At 49.0% G+C, this 23,672-nt stretch overlaps 1 protein-coding gene across 1 annotated transcript in view; it reads left to right on the top strand.

Moving 5' to 3' along the window:
* Window positions 1–23,672, top strand: part of LOC130367428 (collagen alpha-1(VII) chain-like) — a 522,098-nt gene that overhangs the window by 201,927 nt on the left and 296,499 nt on the right. The window contains exons 47-49 of the mRNA XM_056569846.1: window positions 9,293–9,352; window positions 10,460–10,495; window positions 11,806–11,880. Coding sequence (XP_056425821.1) covers window positions 9,293–9,352; window positions 10,460–10,495; window positions 11,806–11,880 — 171 coding nt within the window. The remainder of the gene's footprint in view (window positions 1–9,292; window positions 9,353–10,459; window positions 10,496–11,805; window positions 11,881–23,672) is intronic.

Genomic DNA, 23,672 nt, shown 5'->3' with positions numbered 1-23,672 from the left:
AATAGCAAAGAATAACAACTTGAGATACCCTTTATGTTACTGTTGAGTTGTGAAATCATTAACTCCGAATTGGAGCAATGAGGTGTGTTGTTTACTGAAATTAGAGCATGTCTTATTTGCAAGTATATGTAAAAGTCTTTATTGCTGATATTGTATTTAGATTGTAAGTGAATATTTATTAAAAGCATCTAGCCCCTTAATAAATCTGCCTGTGCATCGCTGATCTTGTGCCACACAGTGAAATCTACTTAAACTTCATGCTGGCATAGATTTTTGTTATCATTTATGCTGGGTCACTGGCGTAAATCATTGTAAGTCTTACAAAACTCTGTGGCCATGCCCCTTTTTACGCTGCTTTATGCTCGGTTTTTCAAAAGTGGTGAGCACAGCATAAACCTGTCAAAAAGTTGCTAAGGGAACTGTCACGATGCCGGCTGGCAGGAGGTGGATCCTCTGTGCCAGAGAGGGATTGGTGTGGACCGTGCTAGTGGATCGGTTCTAAGTCACTACTGGTATTCACCAGAGCCCGCCGCAAAGCGGGATGGTCTTGCTGCGGCGGTAGTGACCAGGTCGTATCCACTAGCAACGGCTCAACCTCTCTGACTGCTGAAGATAGGCGCGGTACAAGGGAGTAGACAGAAGCAAGGTCGGACGTAGCAGAAGGTCGGGGCAGGCAGCAAGGATCGTAGTCAGGGGCAACGGCAGGAGGTCTGGAACACAGGCTAGGAACACACAAGGGAACGCTTTCACTAGGCACAAGGGCAACAAGATCCGGCGAGGGAGTGCAGGGGAAGTGAGGTATATATATGGAGTGCACAGGTGAACACACTAATTAGAACCACTGCGCCAATCAGCGGCGCAGTGGCCCTTTAAATCGCAGAGACCCGGCGCGCGCGCGCCCTAGGGAGCGGGGCCGCGCGCGCCGGGACAGGACCGACGGAGAGCGAGTCAGGTACGGGAGCCGGGGTGCGCATCGCGAGCGGGCGCCACCCGCATCGCGAATCGCATCCCGGCTGGAGGCGGTATCGCAGCGCACCCGGTCAGTGGATCTGACCGGGGCGCTGCAGTAACGAGAGTGTAGCGAGCGCTCCGGGGAGGAGCGGGGACCCGGAGCGCTCGGCGTAACAGTACCCCCCCCCTTGGGTCTCCCCCTCTTCTTAGAGCCTGAGAACCTGAGGACCAGACTTTTATCTAGGATATTGTCCTCAGGTTCCCAGGATCTCTCTTCAGGACCACAGCCCTCCCAGTCAACCAGAAAAAAGGTTTTCCCTCTGACCTTTTTGGAGGCCAGTATCTCCTTTACAGGAAAGATGTCCGAAGAACCGGAAACAGGAGTGGGAGAAATAAGTTTAGGAGAGAAACGGTTGAGGATGAGTGGTTTAAGAAGAGAGACATGAAAGGCATTAGGAATACGAAGAGAAGGAGGAAGAAGAAGTTTGTAAGAGACAGGATTAATCTGGCACAAAACTTTGAAAGGACCAAGATAGCGTGGTCCCAATTTGTAGCTGGGAACACGGAAGCGGACATATTTAGCGGAGAGCCATACCTTGTCTCCGGGAGAAAAAATGGGGCGAGCTCTTCTTTTCTTATCAGCAAACTTCTTCATGCGTGATGAAGCCTGTAAGAGAGAATTTTGGGTTTCTTTCCATATGGTGGAAAGATCACGAGTTATTTCATCCACAGCGGGCAAACCAGAGGGCAAGGGAGTAGGGAGGGGGGGAAGAGGGTGACGGCCGTACACCACGAAAAATGGGGATTTGGAAGAAGATTCAGAGACTCTGAAGTTATACGAGAATTCGGCCCATGGTAGAAGATCTGCCCAGTCATCCTGGCGGGAGGAAACAAAATGCCGTAAATAATCACCCAGGACCTGGTTAATTCTTTCTACTTGCCCATTGGATTGAGGATGATAAGTGTTACGCCTAGCGCTCCGGGTCCCCGCTCCTCCCCGGAGCGCTTACGGCGTCTCTCTCTCCGCAGCGCCCCGGTCGGTCCCGCTGACCGGGAGCGCTGCACTGTCATGGCCGTCGGGGATGCGATTCGCACAGCGGGACGCGCCCGCTCGCGAATCGCATCCCAGGTCACTTACCCGTTCCCGTCCCCTGCTGTCATGTGCTGGCGCGCGCGGCTCCGCTCTCTAGGGCGCGCGCGCGCCAGCTCCCTGAGACTTAAAGGGCCAGTGCACCAATGATTGGTGCCTGGCCCAATTAGCTTAATTGGCTTCCACCTGCTCCCAGACTATATCTTACCTCTGCCCCTGCACTCCCCTGCCGGATCTTGTTGCCTTAGAGCCTAGTGAAAGCGTTACTGTGATTATCCATACCGTGTACTTGACCTCCTGCTTGCCTTATTGGCTACGATTCTTGCTGCCTGCCCCGACCTTCTGCTACGTCCGACCTTGCTTTGTCTACTCCCTTGTACCGCGCCTATCTTCAGCAGTCAGAGAGGTTGAGCCGTTGCTAGTGGATACGACCTGGTCACTACCGCCGCAGCAAGACCATCCCGCTTTGCGGCGGGCTCTGGTGAACACCAGTAGTGACTTAGAACCGGTCCACTAGCACGGTCCACGCCAATCCCTCTCTGGCACAGAGGATCCACCTCCTGCCAGCCGGAATCGTGACAGTAGATCCGGCCATGGATCCCGCTGAGGTTCCCCTGCCTTCCATCTCTGATCTCACCACGGTGGTCGCCCAGCAAGCCCGACAGATCGCCCATCTAACCCACCAGCTGTCGGAAGTGTCCACCATAGTGCAACAACTTCAGTCGCAACTTCTGCTACAGCAGCAACCATCTCCTCCGCCAGCTCCTGCACCCCTTCCGCAGCGAGTGGCCACTCCTAGCCTCCGCTTGTCCCTGCCGGACAAATTTGATGGGGACTCTAAGTTTTGCCGTGGCTTTCTTTCGCAATGTTCCCTGCACTTGGAGATGATGTCGGACCAGTTTCCTACTGAAAGGTCTAAGGTGGCTTTCGTAGTCAGCCTTCTGTCTGGAAAAGCCCTGTCATGGGCCACACCGCTCTGGGACCGCGATGACCCCGTCACTGCCTCTGTACACTCCTTCTTCTCGGAAATTCGAAGTGTCTTTGAGGAACCTGCCCGAGCCTCTTCTGCTGAGACTGCCCTGCTGAACCTGGTCCAGGGTAATTCTTCTGTTGGCGAGTACGCCATACAATTCCGTACTCTTGCTTCTGAACTATCCTGGAATAATGAGGCCCTCTGCGCGACCTTTAAAAAAGGCCTATCCAGCAACATTAAAGATGTTCTGGCCGCACGAGAAATTCCTGCTAACCTGCATGAACTCATTCATCTAGCCACTCGCATTGACATGCGTTTTTCTGAGAGACATCAAGAGCTCCGCCAGGAAAAAGACTTAGATCTCTGGGCACCTCTCCCACAGTCTCCGTTGCAATCTATGCCTAGGCCTCCCGCCGAGGAGGCCATGCAAGTGGATCGGTCTCGCCTGACCCAGGAGGAGAGGAATCGCCGTAGGGAAGCTAATCTTTGTCTGTACTGTGCCAGTACCGAACATTTTTTGGTGGATTGCCCTATCCGTCCTCCACGTCTGGGAAACGCACGCTCGCACCCAGCTCTCGTGGGTGTGGCGTCTCTTGAGTCTAAGTCGGCTTCTCCACGTCTCACGGTGCCCGTGCGGATTTTCCCTTCAGCCAACTCCTCCCTCTCAGCCGTGGCCTGCCTGGACTCTGGTGCCTCTGGGAATTTTATTCGTGAGTCCTTGGTGAATAAATTCCGCATCCCGGTGACCCGTCTCGTCAAGCCACTCTACATTTCCGCGGTCAACGGAGTCAGGTTGGATTGCACCGTGCGTTACCGCACGGAGCCCCTCCTAATGTGCATCGGACCTCATCACGAAAAAATTGAGTTTTTGGTCCTCTCCAATTGCACTTCCGAAATTCTCCTTGGACTACCCTGGCTTCAACACCATTCCCCAACCCTGGATTGGTCCACAGGGGAGATCAAGAGCTGGGGTTCCTCTTGTTTCAAGGACTGCCTTAAACCGGTTCCCAGTACTCCCTGCCGTGACCCTGTGGTTCCCCCTGTAACCGGTCTGCCGTCCTGCCATAAGAAGTGCCTCTCCCCCCCTCCCAGTCCAGTCAGGCAAGCCTCGGTGCCTCCTCATGGCCCCCGTCCTGGTGTCACACTGCCCCGTGCCAGGCCTCGCCCTCTGCCCTCCCTCCCCATTCCCACTCCTGCTGTACTGCCTGCCGTTGAGGAATCCCTCCATTCTTTCCCGGTGTCCTCATCCCAGGGGAGGCAGTTACCGGACAAAGAGAAGGGGAGACCTAAGGGGGGGGTACTGTTACGCCTAGCGCTCCGGGTCGCCGCTCCTCCCCGGAGCGCTTACGGCGTCTCTCTCTCCGCAGCGCCCCGGTCGGTCCCGCTGACCGGGAGCGCTGCACTGTCATGGCCGTCGGGGATGCGATTCGCACAGCGGGACGCGCCCGCTCGCGAATCGCATCCCAGGTCACTTACCCGTTCCCGTCCCCTGCTCTCATGTGCTGGCGCGCGCGGCTCCGCTCTCTAGGGCGCGCGCGCGCCAGCTCCCTGAGACTTAAAGGGCCAGTGCACCAATGATTGGTGCCTGGCCCAATTAGCTTAATTGGCTTCCACCTGCTCCCAGACTATATCTTACCTCTGCCCCTGCACTCCCCTGCCGGATCTTGTTGCCTTAGAGCCTAGTGAAAGCGTTACTGTGATTATCCATACCGTGTACTTGACCTCCTGCTTGCCTTATTGACTACGATTCTTGCTGCCTGCCCCGACCTTCTGCTACGTCCGACCTTGCTTTGTCTACTCCCTTGTACCGCGCCTATCTTCAGCAGTCAGAGAGGTTGAGCCGTTGCTAGTGGATACGACCTGGTCACTACCGCCGCAGCAAGACCATCCCGCTTTGCGGCGGGCTCTGGTGAACACCAGTAGTGACTTAGAACCGGTCCACTAGCACGGTCCACGCCAATCCCTCTCTGGCACAGAGGATCCACCTCCTGCCAGCCGGAATCGTGACAATAAGCAGAAGAAAAGTTTAATTTAATCTTGAGTTGTTTACAGAGAGCCCTCCAGAATTTTGACACGAATTGGACGCCTCTATCCGAGACGATCTGCGTGGGCAACCCGTGAAGACGAAAAATGTGTACAAAAAATTGTTTTGCCAACTGAGGCGCTGAAGGAAGACCAGGAAGAGGAATAAAATGTGCCATCTTGGAAAATCGATCAACGACCACCCAAACAACAGTGTTGCCACGGGATGGGGGTAAGTCTGTAATAAAGTCCATACCAATCAGAGACCAAGGCTGTTCGGGGACAGGCAGAGGGTGAAGGAGACCAGCAGGCTTCTGGCGAGGAGTCTTGTCCCGGGCACAGACAGTGCAGCCCCGCACAAAATCAACAACATCCGTCTCCAGAGTCGGCCACCAATAGAAACGAGAGATGAGTTGCACGGATTTCTTGATGCCCGCATGGCCTGCGAGATGGGAGGAGTGACCCCATTTGAGGATTCCGAGGCGTTGGCGTGGAGAGACGAAGGTCTTCCCTGGAGGAGTTTGCCTGATGGAGGCTGGAGAAGTGGAGATCAGGCAGTCAGGAGGAATGATGTGTTGCGGAGAGAGCTCTACTTCCGAGGCATCCGAGGAACGAGAGAGAGCATCGGCCCTGATGTTCTTATCGGCAGGGCGAAAGTGAATTTCAAAATTAAACCGGGCAAAGAACAGAGACCACCTGGCCTGGCGAGGATTCAGCCGTTGGGCAGACTGGAGATAGGAGAGATTCTTGTGATCGGTGTAAATAATAACTGGAAATTTAGATCCCTCCAGCAGATGCCTCCATTCCTCAAGTGCTAATTTAATGGCCAGTAGCTCTCGATCCCCGATGGAGTAGTTCCTCTCCGCCGGAGAGAAGGTCCTAGAAAAAAAACCACAGGTAACAGCATGCCCGGAAGAATTTTTTTGTAGAAGAATCGCTCCAGCTCCTACTGAGGAGGCATCAACCTCCAATAGGAAGGGTTTAGATGGGTCAGGTCTGGAGAGCACGGGAGCAGAAGAAAAGGCCGACTTGAGCCGTTTAAAGGCGTCTTCCGCTTGAGGAGGCCAGGACTTAGGATTGGCATTCTTCTTGGTTAAAGCCACGATAGGAGCCACAATGGTGGAAAAATGTGGAATAAATTGTCTGTAATAATTGGCGAACCCCAAAAAACGTTGGATAGCACGGAGTCCGGAGGGGCGTGGCCAATCTAAGACGGCAGAGAGTTTGTCTGGATCCATTTGTAGTCCCTGGCCAGAGACCAAGTATCCTAGGAAAGGAAGAGATTGACATTCAAACAGACATTTCTCCATTTTGGCATAAAGTTGATTGTCACGAAGTCTCTGAAGAACCATGCGGACATGCTGGCGGTGTTCTTCTAGGTTGGCAGAAAAAATCAAAATATCGTCCAGATACACAACAACACAGGAATATAAGAGATCACGAAAAATGTCACTAACAAAGTCTTGGAAGACGGCAGGGGCGTTGCACAGGCCAAAGGGCATGACCAGATACTCAAAGTGTCCATCTCTAGTGTTAAATGCCGTTTTCCATTCATCCCCCTCCCTGATGCGGATGAGATTATAAGCACCTCTTAAGTCCAGTTTGGTAAAGATGTGGGCACCTTGGAGGCGATCAAAGAGTTCAGAGATAAGAGGTAGAGGGTAGCGGTTCTTTACCGTGATTTTATTAAGACCGCGGTAGTCAATGCAAGGACGTAGGGAGCCATCTTTTTTGGACACAAAGAAAAATCCAGCTCCGGCAGGAGAGGAGGATTTGCGGATAAACCCCTTTTTTAAATTTTCCTGGATGTACTCAGACATAGCAAGAGTCTCTGGGGCGGACAGAGGATAAATTCTGCCCCGGGGTGGAGTAGTGCCCGGGAGGAGATCAATAGGACAGTCATAAGGCCTGTGAGGAGGTAGAGTCTCAGCTTGTTTTTTGCAAAACACATCAGCAAAGTCCATATAGGCCTTAGGGAGACCGGTTACAGGGGGAACCACAGGGTCACGGCAGGGAGTACTGGGAACCGGTTTAAGGCAGTCCTTGAAACAAGAGATACCCCAGCTCTTGATCTCCCCCGTGGACCAATCCAGGGTTGGGGAATGGCGTTGGAGCCACGGTAGTCCAAGGAGAATTTCGGAAGTGCAATTGGGGAGGACCAAGAACTCAATTTTTTCTTGATGAGGTCCGATGCACATTAGAAGGGGCTCCGTGCGGTAACGTATGGTACAGTCCAATCTTTCATTGTTAACACAATTGATGTAGAGGGGCCTGGCGAGACTGGTTACCGGGATGTTGAACCTGTTGATGAGAGAGGCCAAAATAAAGTCTCCTGCAGATCCGGAATCCAAGAAGGCCATAGTAGAGAAGGAGAAGGTAGATGCAGATATCCGCACAGGCACAGTAAGGCGTGGAGAAGCAGAGTAGACATCAAGAACTGTCTCACCTTTGTGCGGAGTCAGCGTGCGTCTTTCCAGGCGGGGAGGACGGATAGGACAATCCTTCAGGAAGTGTTCGGTACCGGCACAGTACAGGCAGAGATTCTCCATGCGGCGTCGTGTCCTCTCTTGAGGTGTCAGGCGAGACCGGTCAACTTGCATAGCCTCCACGGCGGGAGGCACAGGAACGGATTGCAGAGGACCAGAGGAGAGAGGAGCCGGGGAGAAAAAACGCCTCGTGCGAACAAAGTCCATATCCTGGCGGAGCTCCTGACGCCTTTTGGAAAAACGCATGTCAATGCGAGTGGCAAGATGAATGAGTTCATGTAGATTAGCAGGAATTTCTCGTGCGGCCAGAACATCTTTAATGTTGCTGGATAGGCCTTTTTTAAAGGTCGCGCAGAGGGCCTCATTATTCCAGGATAGTTCAGAAGCAAGAGTACGGAATTGTATGGCGTACTCGCCAACGGAAGAATTACCCTGGACCAGGTTCAGCAGGGCAGTCTCAGCAGAGGAGGCTCGGGCAGGTTCCTCAAAGACACTACGAATTTCCGAGAAGAAGGAGTGTACAGAGGCAGTGACGGGGTCATTGCGGTCCCAGAGCGGTGTGGCCCATGACAGAGCTTTTCCAGACAGAAGGCTGACTACGAAAGCCACCTTAGACCTTTCAGTAGGAAACTGGTCCGACATCATCTCCAAGTGCAGGGAACATTGTGAAAGAAAGCCACGGCAAAACTTAGAGTCCCCATCAAATTTGTCCGGCAAGGATAGTCGTAGGCCTGAAGCGGCCACTCGCTGCGGAGGAGGTGCAGGAGCTGGCGGAGGAGATGATTGCTGAAGCTGTGGTAGTAGCTGCTGTAGCATCACGGTCAGTTGAGACAGCTGGTGGCCTTGTTGCGCTATCTGTTGTGACTGCTGGGCGACCACCGTGGTGAGGTCAGCGACAACTGGCAGAGGTACTTCAGCGGGATCCATGGCCGGATCTACTGTCACGATGCCGGCTGGCAGGAGGTGGATCCTCTGTGCCAGAGAGGGATTGGCGTGGACCGTGCTAGTGGATCGGTTCTAAGTCACTACTGGTATTCACCAGAGCCCGCCGCAAAGCGGGATGGTCTTGCTGCGGCGGTAGTGACCAGGTCGTATCCACTAGCAACGGCTCAACCTCTCTGACTGCTGAAGATAGGCGCGGTACAAGGGAGTAGACAGAAGCAAGGTCGGACGTAGCAGAAGGTCGGGGCAGGCAGCAAGGATCGTAGTCAGGGGCAACGGCAGGAGGTCTGGAACACAGGCTAGGAACACACAAGGGAACGCTTTCACTAGGCACAAGGGCAACAAGATCCGGCGAGGGAGTGCAGGGGAAGTGAGGTATATATATGGAGTGCACAGGTGAACACACTAATTAGAACCACTGCGCCAATCAGCGGCGCAGTGGCCCTTTAAATCGCAGAGACCCGGCGCGCGCGCGCCCTAGGGAGCGGGGCCGCGCACGCCGGGACAGGACCGACGGAGAGCGAGTCAGGTATGGGAGCCGGGGTGCGCATCGCGAGCGGGCGCCACCCGCATCGCGAATCGCATCCCGGCTGGAGGCGGTATCGCAGCGCACCCGGTCAGTGGATCTGACCGGGGCGCTGCAGTAACGAGAGTGTAGCGAGCGCTCCGGGGAGGAGCGGGGACCCGGAGCGCTCGGCGTAACAGGAACATTGCACAAAAAATAGTTTTCTGGCATAAGGCCATAATACATTTCACCATTATGCTTATTCGTAACATCTTATTAACTATTGCAAACATGAACTGTAAAATTGACTGTCTTTATTTTAGGGAGAACCGGGGTACGGTATTCCTGGTCAGCCCGGATTAAGGGGTGATCCTGGGGACAGAGTGAGTAAACTTATTATTCTGTTTAAGTATATGTTCTGAAAAGGAAATCCAGTATGTGAGCCTATTTGCTTCACAAAATACTAGTGCTAGAACAGAGATCTATCTGATCAATGTAAATGCTTTACTCTCGGTAGGTTTACATTTATACTCCCCTTTTCATTGCCTAAATATTTTATATAATTTTATTCCTTTAAGTAACACCTAATCCTGAGAACATTTGAAATTACTTTTAAACTTTCATGTGGGGAAATGCTTTGAATAAAAACAGACTGTATAAAAAAGCAATGACGGGTTTTAAGATGTACAGTATATCTCTCTGCAGTCTGATGACATTTTTTGAGCAGCATCATTTTCAGTGCAAATTTTTTTTTTCCTCTACATTACTATATTTTGGTCACTGCTCGAACTGGTTTATTATACTGTATGACCATTTTTACATTTTTGGATAATACATTTTCTTTAATAATAGTAGAAGACATATATTTTCTGTTACTTCCCTAGACATTATGATACCTTATGGTCTTAGTAATACACATCTACTAGTGATTATGTGAAGAATAAATAAGTAGCTTCTTATGGTGTCTTAACTCTTTCATTGACGTTATTTATGGACATTTATCAACGGGTTTAGTCAGGTTTTCTTTACTATAATTGTCGCAAAATTGTCGCAACTGCGACTACACGCTTTTTCGTGCGACATTTTGACTGGAAAGCGAGAAAAGCAAGTTTTCCTAAAATTTACTATGTAGTAATAATTTTAAAATGGACTACGGGTAGTCAGGTATTTATTAACTGCGACAGTCGCGACTGCGCAAAAAAAAGTCGCAACAGCGTTACAAATTGACTAAATTTACTCCAGCTCAAACATGGAGCAGAAAAAGCTACTACCAAAGTAAAAAAAGGAAAAATTGCTTATGTGAAAGAAAATTATCAACAGGCTGAAAGCAGTTGATAAATATGTCACACATAAGCAAAAAAAAAGTAAGGAAAAAATTACTAAAAAAAGGAACACATAAGCAAACATTGATAAATGTCCCTCATTGAGTGTAAACAAAATAATTGTGTTAAACTATATCTTTACAGTTGGCTTGTCATTTTATTTTTAAGGGCAACATTGGGTTATCTGGGAAGCCTGGTCCCAAAGTAAGTATGTTGAAATAATAATTTAAGCAGAGTAAGTGGTAGTGGTTAGTATTAAGTCATTGTATTGTACATGGTTAGATAATTGCTGGTATGACATGTCAAGTGTAAAGCCACCACAGCACGTATCCACTGATTGTAGTGGTGCCCATTTGAGCACTGTGGTCTCTTCATTGCATGCACACATAGTGGCATACATTTAGTATTGCTGCTTCTCCCATTCACATGCCTGCCTAAAATGAACTGACATTAATGGCCCACACTGAAAGTATACAAAACATGTTCAGGGCTATATATTTTTTTATTTAGTTTGCTGGAACTGTACAGTATATGTTGGTACACTGGCAGAATGCTATGATGACGTATACTGACGTGTACCCAAAAATTAAAGGGGTATTCCAGGATTTTATTTATTTGACTATGCTACAGGGTCTGTAAAGTTAATGTAGTTCATAATCTACCATACATAATTTCATCAACCTTACGTATAGCTTTACTTATGTTCCCTGAGAAAGCTAACATTATAGTTCACAGAAATGCATCGGAATCAATTTGTCTAATGGTGGCTAGTAGATTAGAGTGAGAGACCCTAAGGGTCCATGTGGCAAGATCCTCCTTTTTCAGACGAAGGCTCTGTCTGGAGTGTCTGGGACTACTTCCATCATCTTCTGCTACATGGGAGGTTTCTTTCCTCCCTGAGCTCGCCTGACAGATGAGTCTCTTACAAGTGAATACAGTAAAGACTCGAGGGACACTCTTAACAGTGAATATGTGAGATCAACTATCCTTGCAAGAAAAAGGGCCATCTTTTAATGTTATGCCTTGTATTGTCCTGTTGCTCACCACAATGTCCCTCCCTAATGGATCTCCAATGAATATGCCTGGGAGGATGATATGGCTGGTGTTGTCCTGTACACAAAACTTTTTATTTTTTACAGTTTGTCATATTTGATATAACCAAATAACAGTATAAGATCAGACGCATTTGCAGGTTGGTTCACACTGGGGCCTTTTTGATTTTTGATGTATGTGTACTAGATTTAATGTTTACATTATATAACACGATACTTAAAAATATAAGTTATGTTTTAAGGAACTTTATTTTGTGAAATAAACAGAACAAGGATTAGACAGATTGCTTAGAGTCACAGGCTCTATCTGTGTTCTATGATCCCCATGTTTTTATTTTCTGATGTGATTGAATGAACTAGTAGATTTCCCTTTTAAAGAATATTAGCATCTAGTGGTAAAGTTTAAATCTCTAGTGAAATTATATATTTTTTTTTACCAATTACTCTACACTTTATGAATAGGGAGATGGAGGGGACAAAGGACAAAAGGGCGAACCTGGAACTTCTTGGACTTTGCCTGGAATAAGAGGTAAAGATGTAAGTAGAAATGGTAGACATTATTTACATAATACATATATTTGTGTAGGGGAAATAATAATATTAATAATACTAATGTGTATAAATGTTTCTTTAGTCATTTGCAGCCTAATAGAAAAAACTGCTTTTCAGGTGGCATTCTTACCTTACTTATTGGCTCCCTATGTAGCTATCTTTCTTAAGAGAGTAAAATACCTTCTAGATTTTAGAAGGTAAAAAAAGAGATATTGATTATTGTGTGAAAATTTCATTTTTCATTTTAAGTATGTGTTAAGAACCTTCTGCTCTCTCTCTCCCAGCTTGTTTTCTGTGGCAGTGCTAGTAGAAACCATGCCATGGCCACCAGCAGGGCCTGTCATCAATCCTCAGTCAGGGTGACAGAGCCAATCAGGGCTCTGGCCCAGAGTCCATTCACACACAAGAGTGCTAGATTTAAGTCAGGTGCTGACACAGTCTGATTAGTCATTTGCCTAATGACTCTTGGATCATCTGTGCTCTAAGCCTCCTCTTCACTCTAAGCCTTGTCTGAAACACAAACATTTGGTACAAGACATGCATGTCAGGTTTTGTTTTTTTTGAGCATGGACTTACACAACAGTAGTGAAGAGGGGATACCTTTTGTCAAACCACCCAACGGAAGTAAAGTGACAGGTGCCATGCCCCTTTTTCTAACATGACCTCACTAGGCCACATCCCTTTTTCTAGCAGAGTCTCACTAGACCACGCCCCTTCCCTGCATAGCTTAGCCCCCTTTCTCTCACATTCACTCACGTAGTCTCCTAAATGGATGTGAATGTTTATAGTGTGGGACCCCCCCCCCCCCCCGAGTAATATGTAAATCCAACAAGTCTGCATAGCAGAATGCCCCGTTCCCTGCATAGCTTCGCCTCTTTCTCTCACATTCCCTCATGTAGTCTCCTAAATGGATGTGAATGTTTATAGTGTGAACATGTTCCAATAAGTCTGCGTAGCAGAATGTCTTATAGTGATAAACAGACAGTAATGTATCAGTTTATAAAGCTTTATTAACCCCTTAAGGACCCAGTCAATTTTCACTGTAGGACACGGCCATTTTTTGCACATCTGACCACTGTCACTTTAAACACTAATAACTCTGTGATGCTTTTACCTTTCATTCTGATTCCGAGATTGTTTTTTCGTGACATATTCTACTTTATGTTAGTGGTAAAATGTTGTCGATACTTGCATCATGTCTTGGTGAAAAATTCCAAAATTTGATGAAAAAATTGAAAATTTTGCATTTTGTTAACATTGAAGCTGTCTGCTTATAAGAAAAATTAATATTCCAAATAAATTATATATTGATTCACATATACAATATGTCTACTTTATGTTTCCATCATAAAGTTGACATGTTTTTACTTTTAGAAGACATCAGAGGGCTTCAAAGTATAGCAGCAATTTTCCAATTTTTCACAAAATTTTCAAAATCTAAATTTTTCAGGGACCAGTTCTGTTTTGAAGTGGATTTGAAGGGCCTTCTTATTAGAAATACCCCACAAATGACCCCATTATAAAAAAGTGCACCCCTCAAAGTATTCAAAATGACATTCAAAAGGTTTGTTAACCCTATAGGTGTTTCACAGGAATAGCAGCAAATTGAAAGAGAAAATTCTAAATCTTCATTTTTTACACTGGCATGTTCTTGCAGACCCAGTTATTGAATTTTTACAAGGGGTAAAAGGAGAGAAGTCTTCCTAAAATGTGTAACCCAATTTCTCTCGAGTAAAAAAATACCTCATATGTGTATGTCAAGTGTTCGGCGGGCACAGTAGAGGGCTCAAAAGGGAAGGAGCGACAGTGAGTTTTTCTGAAATGGTTTTTGGGGGGCATGTCACATTTAGGAAGCCCCTATGGTGCCAGAACAGCAAAAAAAAAAAAAACACATGGCATACTATTTTGGAAACTACACCCCTTAAGGCACGTAACAAGGGGTCCAGGGAGCCTTAACACCCCACAGGTGTTTGACGACTTTTCGTTAAAGTTGGATGTGAGAATAATAATTTTTGTTCACTAAAATACTAGTTTTCCCTCAAATTTAAATTTTTTACAAGGGGTAATAGGACAAAATTCCCCCAAAAATTTGAAACCCCATCTCTTCTGAGTATGGAAATACCCCATGTGTGGACATCAAGTGCTCTGCTGGCGCACTACAATGCTCAGAAAAGAAGGAGCGTCATTGAGCTTTTGGGAAAAAAATTGTTTGGAATGGAAGTCATGGGCCATGTGCGTTTACAAAGCCCCGCGTGGTGCCAGAACAGTGGACCCCCCCACATGTGACCCTATTTTGGAAACTACACCCCTCACAGAATTTAATAAGGGGTGCAGTGAGTATTTACACCCCACTGGCATTTGACAGATCTTTGGAACAGTGGGCTGTGCAAATGAAAAATTTAATTTTTCATTTTCACGGACCACTGTTCGAAAAATCTGTCAGACACCTGTGGGGCATAAATGCTCACTGTACCCTTTATTACATTACATGAGGGGTGTAGTTTCCAAAATGGGATCACATGTGGGTATTTTGTTGCGTTTATGTCAGAACCGCTGTAAAATCAGCCACCCCTGTGCAAATCACCAATTTAGACCTCAAATGTACATGGTGTGTTCTCACTCCTGAGCCTTGTTGTGCGCCCGCAGAGCATTTTACGCCTGCATCTGGGGTATTTCTGTACTCAGGAGAAATTGCGTTACAAATTTTGGGGGTCTTTTTATCCTTTTAACGCTTGTGAAAATAAAAAGTATGGGGAAACACCAGCATGTTAGTGTAAAATTTTTAAATGTTTTACACTAACAAGCTGGTGTAGCCCCCAACTTTTCATTTTCATAAGGGGTAAAAGGAGAAAAATCCCCCCAAAATTTGTAGTGCAATTTCTCCCGGGTACGGAAATACCCCATATGTGGCCCTAAACTGTTTCCTTGAAATACGACAGGGCTCTGAAGTGAGAGAGTGCCATGCGCATTTGAGGACTAAATTAGGGATTGCATAGGAGTTGACATAGGGGTATTCTACACCAGTGATTCCCAAACAGGGTGCCTCCAGCTGTTGCTAAATTCCCAGCATGCCTGGACAGTCAGTGGCTGTCCGGAAATGCTGGGAGTTGTTGTTTTGCAACAGCTGGAGGATTCGTTTTGGAAACACTGGCGTACAATACGTTTTTCATTTTTATTGGGTGGGACAGCGTAAGGGGGTGCATATGTAGTGTTTTACTCTTTATTATGTGGTAGTGTAGTGTTTTTAGGGTACATTCACACTGGCGTGTTACGGTGAGTTTCCCGCTAGGAGTTTGCGCTGCAGGGAAAAATTTGCCACAGCTCAAACTTGAAACAGTAAACTTACTGTAAACCTGCCCGTGTGAATGTACCCTGTACATTCATATGGGGGGGGGCAAACCTCCAGCTGTTTCAAAACTACAACTCCCAGCATGTACTTACAGACCGTGCATGCTGGGAGTTGTACTTTTGCAACAGCTGGAGACACACTGGTTGGAAAACCTTCAGTTAGGTTCTGTTATCTAACTCAGTATTTTCCAACCAGTGTGCCTCCAGCTGTTGCAAAACTACAACTCCCAGCATGTACTGATCGCCGAAGGGCATGCTGGGAGATGTAGTTATGCAATAGCTGGAGGTACGCAACTACAACTCCCAGCATGCCGAGACAGCTGTTTGCTGTTTGGGCATGCTGGCATTTGCAGTTTTGCAACATCTGGAGGGCTACAGTTTTAGAGAACACTGCAAAGTGATCTCCAAACTGTGGTACTCCAGCTGTTTCAAAACTACAAATCCCAGCATGCCCAGACAGCAAACAGTTGTTTGGGCATGCTAGGAGTTGTAGTTTTGCAAGATCTTGAGGGCTACAGTTTAGGGACCACTATATAGTGGTCTCAAACTGGAGCCCTCCAGCTGTTGCAAAACTACATATTCAAGCATGCCCAAACAGAGGTGTGGGCATGCTGGGAGTTGTAGTTTTGCAACATCTGGGGGGCTACAGTTAGAGACCACTGTATAATGGTCTCAAACTGTACCCTCCAGATGTTGCTAGGCAACTCACTGGCTTCCGTCGGATCCATCCGCACGTCATTGCCGCCCGCCGATCTCCGTCGCCTGCAGCCTCCGACGCCCGCCCGGATCGGTAAGTGGATCTTCGGCGCCGGTCCCCGTCGTTTCCCTGTCCTACCCCGCCTATTATGGGTGGGCAGGACGGGGAAAACGAAAGTTAACCCCCCCACCCCGATCTGCTATTGGTGGTCGCGTCTAGACCACCAATAGCAGGGATAGGAGGGGTGGCACCCCTGCCACCTCACTATTATCGCTTCAGGGGGATCCTGGGCGTCTTAGACAACCATGATCCCCCTTATATTCCGGGTCACCGGGTCACCATAGACCCGTAATGATCTGGAATCACGCAAATCGCAAGTGTGAATTCGCGTACGTCAAGGGTCCTTAAGGGGTTAATAGAAGTAATCATATATTCAAACAAATTTCAAATTATTATTTCTATATTTATAGGGATAAATACATTTTATATGGTTACTAAAACATAAATCTTAACCTCTTCAGGATGCAGGGTGTATGTATATGCCCTGCATCCTGAGTCCTTAAGGATGTAGGGCGTATGGGTATGCCCGTGGGAATTCCGGTCCCCGCCGTTAGCTGGTCGGGGACCAGACCAGGATGCCTGCTCATTTACTCAGCTGACATCCCGGCACAACACCGAGAGGGGACCCGGGTCATACGGGTCTCCAGTGAAGGGATAGGAGTGAGGTGGCAGGGGTGCCACCCCTCCTATCCCTGCTATTGGTTGGTCAGAAGCGACCGACCAATAGCAGATCGGCGGCGGAGGGGTTAAAGTTCGGTATCCCCATTCTGCCCACCAATGGTAATCCGGGCAGAACGGGGAACTGTAGCGTGACTGGCGGTGGCGGTGAAGGTCCCTTACCTGCGATCGGCGGCGGCGGCGGGCGGCGATGACGTGTGGCTCCCTGGTGCAGACTACGAAAGCCGGTGAGTAGTTGCCTAGCAACATCTGTAGGGCTACAATTTGGAGACCACTATACAGTGGTCTCTAAACTGTAGCCCTCCCGATATTGCAAAACTACAACTCCCAGCATGCCCAGACAGCCATTTCAGCATGCTTGGATTTTTTATTTTGCAAGATTTAGAGGGGTACAGTTTGGAGATCACTGTGCAGTGGTCTCTAAACTGTGGTCCTCTAGATCTTGCAAAACTACAACTCCCAGCATTCCCACACAGCAGTTTGCTGTTTGGGCATGCTGGGATTTGTAGTTTTGCAACATCTGGAGGGCCACAGTTTGGAGATCACTGTGCGGTGGTTTCTAAACCATTGCACTTTAAACTTGCAAAACTAGAAACTCCCAGGGTGCACGAACAGCAAACGGCTGTCTTGGCATGCTGCGAGTTGTAGTTGCGTACCTTCAGCTGTTGCATAACCACAACTCCCAGTGTGCCCTTTGGCGATCAGTGCATGCTGGGAGTTGTAGTTTTGCAACAGCTGGAGGCACACTGGTTGGAAAATGCTGAGTTAAGTGACAGAACCTAACTGAAGGTTTTCCAACCAGTGTGCCTCCAGCTGTTGCAAAAGTACAACTCCCAGCATGCACGGTCTGTCTGTGCATGCTGGGAGTTGTAGTTTTGCAACAGCTGGAAGTTTGCCCCCCCATGTGAATGTACAGGGCAGGTTTACAGTGAGTTTCCTGCTTCAAGTCTTTCTACCACGGCGCAAACTCCTAGCAGGAAACTCACCGTAAACCTGGCCTTGTGAATGTATCCTAAAAACACTACACTACTCTAACACATAATAAAGGGTAAGACACTACAAATACATCCTCTTACACTGCCCCCCCCCCCCCCCCCCCACTAAAAATAAAAAATGTATCACACGGCAATGTTTCCAAAACGGAGCCTCCAGCTGTTGCAAAGCCACAACTCCCAGCATTTCCGGACAGCCACTGACTGTCCAGGCATGCTGGGAGTTTAGCAACAACTGGAGGCACCCTGTTAGGGAATCACTGGCGTAGACTACCCCTATGTCCACCCCTATGCAATCCCTAATTTAGTCCTCAAATGCACATGGTGCTCTCTTAGTTCGGAGCCTTGTCATATTTCAAGGAAACAGTTTCGGGCCACGTATAGGGTATTTTCATACTTGGGAGCAATTTCGTTACAAATTTTGGTTTTTTTTCTTCTCCTTTTACCCCTTATGAAAAGGAAAAGTTGGGGTCTAAACCAGCCTGTAGTGTAAAAAACACATGCTGGTGTTGTCCCATACTTTTTATTTTTATTTTATTTTAAGAGGTAAAAGGAAAAAAAGACCCCCAAAATTTGTAACACAAATTCTCCTGAGTATGGAAATACCCCATATGTGGGTGTAAAATGCCCTGCGGAGGCACAACATGACTCAGGAGTGAGAGCGCACTTTATACATTTGAGGCCTAAATTGGTGATTTGCACAGGGGTGGCTGATTGTTACAGCAGTTCTGACATAAACGCAAAAAGATAAATACCCACATGTGACCCCATTTTGGAAACTACACCCCTCACGGAATGTAACAAGGGGTATAGTGAGTGTTACGTCGAGCGCTCCGGGTCCCCGCTCCTCCCCGGAGCGCTCGCTTCTCTCTCGCTACCGCAGCGCTCCGGGCAGCTCCACTGACCCGGTGCGCTGCGATACCGTCTCCAGCCGGGATGCGATTCGCGATGCGGGTAGCGCCCGCTCGCGATGCGCATCCCGGCTCCCGTACCTGACTCGCTCTCCGTCTGTCCTGTCCCGGCGCGCGCGGCCCCGCTCCCTAGGGCGCGCGCGCGCCGGGTCTCTGCGATTTAAAGGGCCACTGCGCCGCTGATTGGCGCAGTGGTTCCAATTAGTGTGTTCACCTGTGCACTCCCTATTTATACCTCACTTCCCCTTCACTCCCTCGCCGGATCTTGTTGCCATTGTGCCAGTGAAAGCGTTTCCTTGTGTGTTCCTAGCCTGTGTTCCAGACCTCCTGCCGTTGCCCCCGACTACGATCCTTGCTGCCTGCCCCGACCTTCTGCTACGTCCGACCTTGCTTCTGTCTACTCCCTTGTACCGCGCCTATCTTCAGCAGTCAGAGAGGTTGAGCCGTTGCTAGTGGATACGACCTGGTCACTACCGCCGCAGCAAGACCATCCCGCTTTGCGGCGGGCTCTGGTGAAAACCAGTAGTGACTTAGAACCGATCCACTAGCACGGTCCACGCCAATCCCTCTCTGGCACAGAGGATCCACTACCTGCCAGCCGGCATCGTGACAGTAGATCCGGCCATGGATCCCGCTGAAGTTCCTCTGCCAGTTGTCGCCGACCTCACCACGGTGGTCGCCCAGCAGTCACAACAGATAGCGCAACAAGGCCAACAGCTGTCTCAACTGACCGTGATGCTACAGCAGCTACTACCACAGCTTCAGCAATCATCTCCTCCGCCAGCTCCTGCACCTCCTCCGCAGCGAGTGGCCGCTTCTGGTCTACGACTATCCTTGCCGGATAAATTTGATGGGGACTCTAAATTCTGCCGTGGCTTTCTTTCCCAATGTTCCCTGCACTTGGAGATGATGTCGGACCAGTTCCCTACTGAAAGGTCTAAGGTGGCTTTCGTAGTCAGCCTTCTGTCTGGAAAAGCTCTGTCATGGGCCACACCGCTCTGGGACCGCAATGACCCCGTCACTGCCTCTATACACTCCTTCTTCTCGGAAATTCGAAGTGTCTTTGAGGAACCTGCCCGAGCCTCTTCTGCTGAGACTGCCCTGTTGAACCTGGTCCAGGGTAATTCTTCCGTTGGCGAGTACGCCGTACAATTCCGTACTCTTGCTTCAGAATTATCCTGGAATAATGAGGCCCTCTGCGCGACCTTTAAAAAAGGCCTATCCAGCAACATTAAAGATGTTCTGGCCGCACGAGAAATCCCTGCTAACCTACATGAACTCATCCATCTTGCCACTCGCATTGACATGCGTTTTTCCGAAAGGCGTCAGGAGCTCCGCCAGGATATGGACTTTGTTCGCACAAGGCGTTTTTTCTCCCCGGCTCCTCTCTCCTCTGGTCCCCTGCAATCCGTTCCTGTGCCTCCCGCCGTGGAGGCTATGCAGGTCGACCGGTCTCGCCTGACACCTCAAGAGAGGACACGACGCCGCATGGAGAATCTCTGCCTGTACTGTGCCAGTACCGAACACTTCCTGAAGGATTGTCCTATCCGTCCTCCCCGCCTGGAAAGACGTACGCTGACTCCGCACAAAGGTGAGACAGTCCTTGATGTCTACTCTGCTTCTCCACGTCTTACTGTGCCTGTGCGGATATCTGCCTCTGCCTTCTCCTTCTCTACTATGGCCTTCTTGGATTCCGGATCTGCAGGAAATTTTATTTTGGCCTCTCTCGTCAACAAGTTCAACATCCCAGTGACCAGTCTCGCCAGACCCCTCTACATCAATTGTGTAAACAATGAAAGATTGGACTGTACCATACGTTTCCGCACAGAGCCCCTTCTAATGTGCATCGGACCTCATCACGAGAAGATTGAATTTTTGGTCCTCCCCAATTGCACTTCCGAAATCCTCCTTGGACTACCCTGGCTTCAACTCCATTCCCCAACCCTGGATTGGTCCTCTGGGGAGATCAAGAGTTGGGGGCCCTCTTGTTTCAAGGACTGCCTAAAACCGGTTCCCAGTACCCCTTGCCGTGACTCTGTGGTTCCCCCTGTAACCGGTCTCCCTAAGGCCTATATGGACTTTGCGGATGTTTTTTGCAAAAAACAAGCTGAGACTCTACCTCCTCACAGGCCTTATGATTGTCCTATTGACCTCCTCCCGGGCACTACTCCACCCCGGGGCAGAATCTATCCTCTGTCCGCCCCAGAGACTCTTGCTATGTCGGAGTACATCCAGGAAAATTTAAAAAAAGGCTTTATCCGTAAATCCTCCTCTCCTGCCGGAGCCGGATTTTTCTTTGTGTCCAAAAAAGATGGCTCTCTACGTCCTTGCATTGACTACCGCGGTCTTAATAAAATCACGGTAAAGAACCGCTACCCCCTACCCCTCATCTCTGAACTCTTTGATCGCCTCCAAGGTGCCCACATCTTTACCAAACTGGACTTAAGAGGTGCTTATAATCTCATCCGCATCAGAGAGGGGGATGAATGGAAAACGGCATTTAACACTAGAGATGGACACTTTGAGTATCTGGTCATGCCCTTTGGCCTGTGCAACGCCCCTGCCGTCTTCCAAGACTTTGTTAATGAAATTTTTCGTGATCTCTTATACTCCTGTGTTGTTGTATATCTGGACGATATCCTGATTTTTTCTGCCAATCTAGAAGAACATCGCCAGCATGTCCGTATGGTTCTTCAGAGACTTCGTGACAATCAACTTTATGCCAAGATAGAGAAATGTCTGTTTGAATGCCAATCTCTTCCTTTCCTAGGATACTTGGTCTCTGGCCAGGGACTACAAATGGATCCAGACAAACTCTCTGCCGTCTTAGATTGGCCACGCCCCTCCGGACTCCGTGCTATCCAACGTTTTTTGGGGTTCGCCAATTATTACAGGCAATTTATTCCACATTTTTCTACCGTTGTGGCCCCTATCGTGGCTTTAACCAAAAAAAATGCCAATCCCAAGTCTTGGCCTCCTCAAGCGGAAGACGCCTTTAAACGGCTCAAGTCTGCCTTTTCTTCGGCTCCCGTGCTCTCCAGACCTGACCCATCTAAACCCTTCCTATTGGAGGTTGATGCCTCCTCTGTAGGAGCTGGAGCGGTCCTTCTACAAAAAAATTCTTCCGGGCATGCTGTTACTTGTGGTTTTTTTTCTAGGACCTTCTCTCCGGCGGAGAGGAACTACTCCATCGGGGATCGAGAGCTTCTAGCCATTAAATTAGCACTTGAGGAATGGAGGCATCTGCTGGAGGGATCAAGATTTCCAGTTATTATTTACACCGATCACAAGAACCTCTCCTATCTCCAGTCTGCCCAACGGCTGAATCCTCGCCAGGCCAGGTGGTCTCTGTTCTTTGCCCGATTTAACTTTGAAATTCACTTTCGGCCTGCCGATAAGAACATTAGGGCCGATGCTCTCTCTCGTTCCTCGGATGCCTCGGAAGTTGAACTCTCTCCGCAACACATCATTCCTCCTGACTGCCTGATTTCCACTTCTCCAGCCTCCATCAGGCAAACTCCTCCAGGAAAGACCTTCGTCTCTCCACGCCAACGCCTCGGAATCCTCAAATGGGGTCACTCCTCCCATCTCGCAGGTCATGCAGGCATCAAGAAATCTGTGCAACTCATCTCTCGCTTCTATTGGTGGCCGACTCTGGAGACGGATGTCGTGGACTTTGTGCGAGCCTGCACTGTCTGTGCCCGGGATAAGACTCCTCGCCAGAAGCCCGCTGGTTTTCTTCATCCTCTGCCTGTCCCTGAACAGCCTTGGTCTCTGATTGGTATGGATTTTATTACAGACCTACCCCCATCCCGTGGCAACACTGTTGTTTGGGTGGTCGTTGATCGATTCTCCAAGATGGCACATTTCATCCCTCTTCCTGGTCTTCCTTCAGCGCCTCAGTTGGCTAAACAATTTTTTGTACACATTTTTCGTCTTCACGGGTTGCCCACACAGATAGTCTCGGATAGAGGCGTCCAATTCGTGTCAAAATTCTGGAGGGCTCTCTGTAAACAACTCAAGATTAAATTAAACTTTTCTTCTGCATATCATCCTCAATCCAATGGACAAGTAGAAAGAATTAACCAGGTCTTGGGTGATTATTTACGACATTTTGTTTCCTCCCGCCAGGATGATTGGGCAGATCTTCTACCATGGGCCGAATTCTCGTATAACTTTAGAGTCTCTGAATCTTCCTCCAAATCCCCATTTTTCGTGGTGTACGGCCGTCACCCTCTTCCCCCCCTCCCTACTCCCTTGCCCTCTGGTTTGCCCGCTGTAGATGAAGTGACTCGTGATCTTTCCACCATATGGAAAGAGACCCAAGATTCTCTTTTACAGGCTTCATCTCGCATGAAAAAGTTTGCCGATAAGAAAAGAAGAGCTCCCCCCATTTTTGCTCCCGGAGACAAGGTATGGCTCTCCGCTAAATATGTCCGCTTTCGTGTCCCCAGTTACAAACTGGGTCCACGCTATCTTGGTCCTTTCAAAGTCTTGTGCCAAATTAATCCCGTCTCTTACAAACTTCTTCTTCCTCCTTCTCTCCGTATTCCTAATGCCTTTCATGTCTCTCTTCTTAAACCACTCATCATCAACCGTTTCTCTCCCAAATTAGTTTCTCCCACTCCTGTCTCCGGTTCTTCTGACGTCTTCTCAGTGAAAGAGATACTGGCCTCCAAGACGGTCAGAGGAAAAAGGTTCTTTTTGGTGGATTGGGAGGGCTGTGGACCTGAAGAGAGATCCTGGGAACCTGAGGACAACATCCTAGACAAAAGTCTGCTCCTCAGGTTCTCAGGCTCTAAGAAGAGGGGGAGACCCAAGGGGGGGGGGGTACTGTTACGCCGAGCGCTCCGGGTCCCCGCTCCTCCCCGGAGCGCTCGCTTCTCTCTCGCTACCGCAGCGCTCCGGGCAGCTCCACTGACCCGGTGCGCTGCGATACCGTCTCCAGCCGGGATGCGATTCGCGATGCGGGTAGCGCCCGCTCGCGATGCGCATCCCGGCTCCCGTACCTGACTCGCTCTCCGTCTGTCCTGTCCCGGCGCGCGCGGCCCCGCTCCCTAGGGCGCGCGCGCGCCGGGTCTCTGCGATTTA

This window comes from Hyla sarda, chromosome 4, assembly GCF_029499605.1.
Source record: "Hyla sarda isolate aHylSar1 chromosome 4, aHylSar1.hap1, whole genome shotgun sequence".
Classification (NCBI taxonomy): Eukaryota; Metazoa; Chordata; class Amphibia; order Anura; family Hylidae; genus Hyla; species Hyla sarda.
Note: the sequence above shows the minus strand (reverse complement) of the source record. Positions and strands in the feature narration are given on the sequence as shown.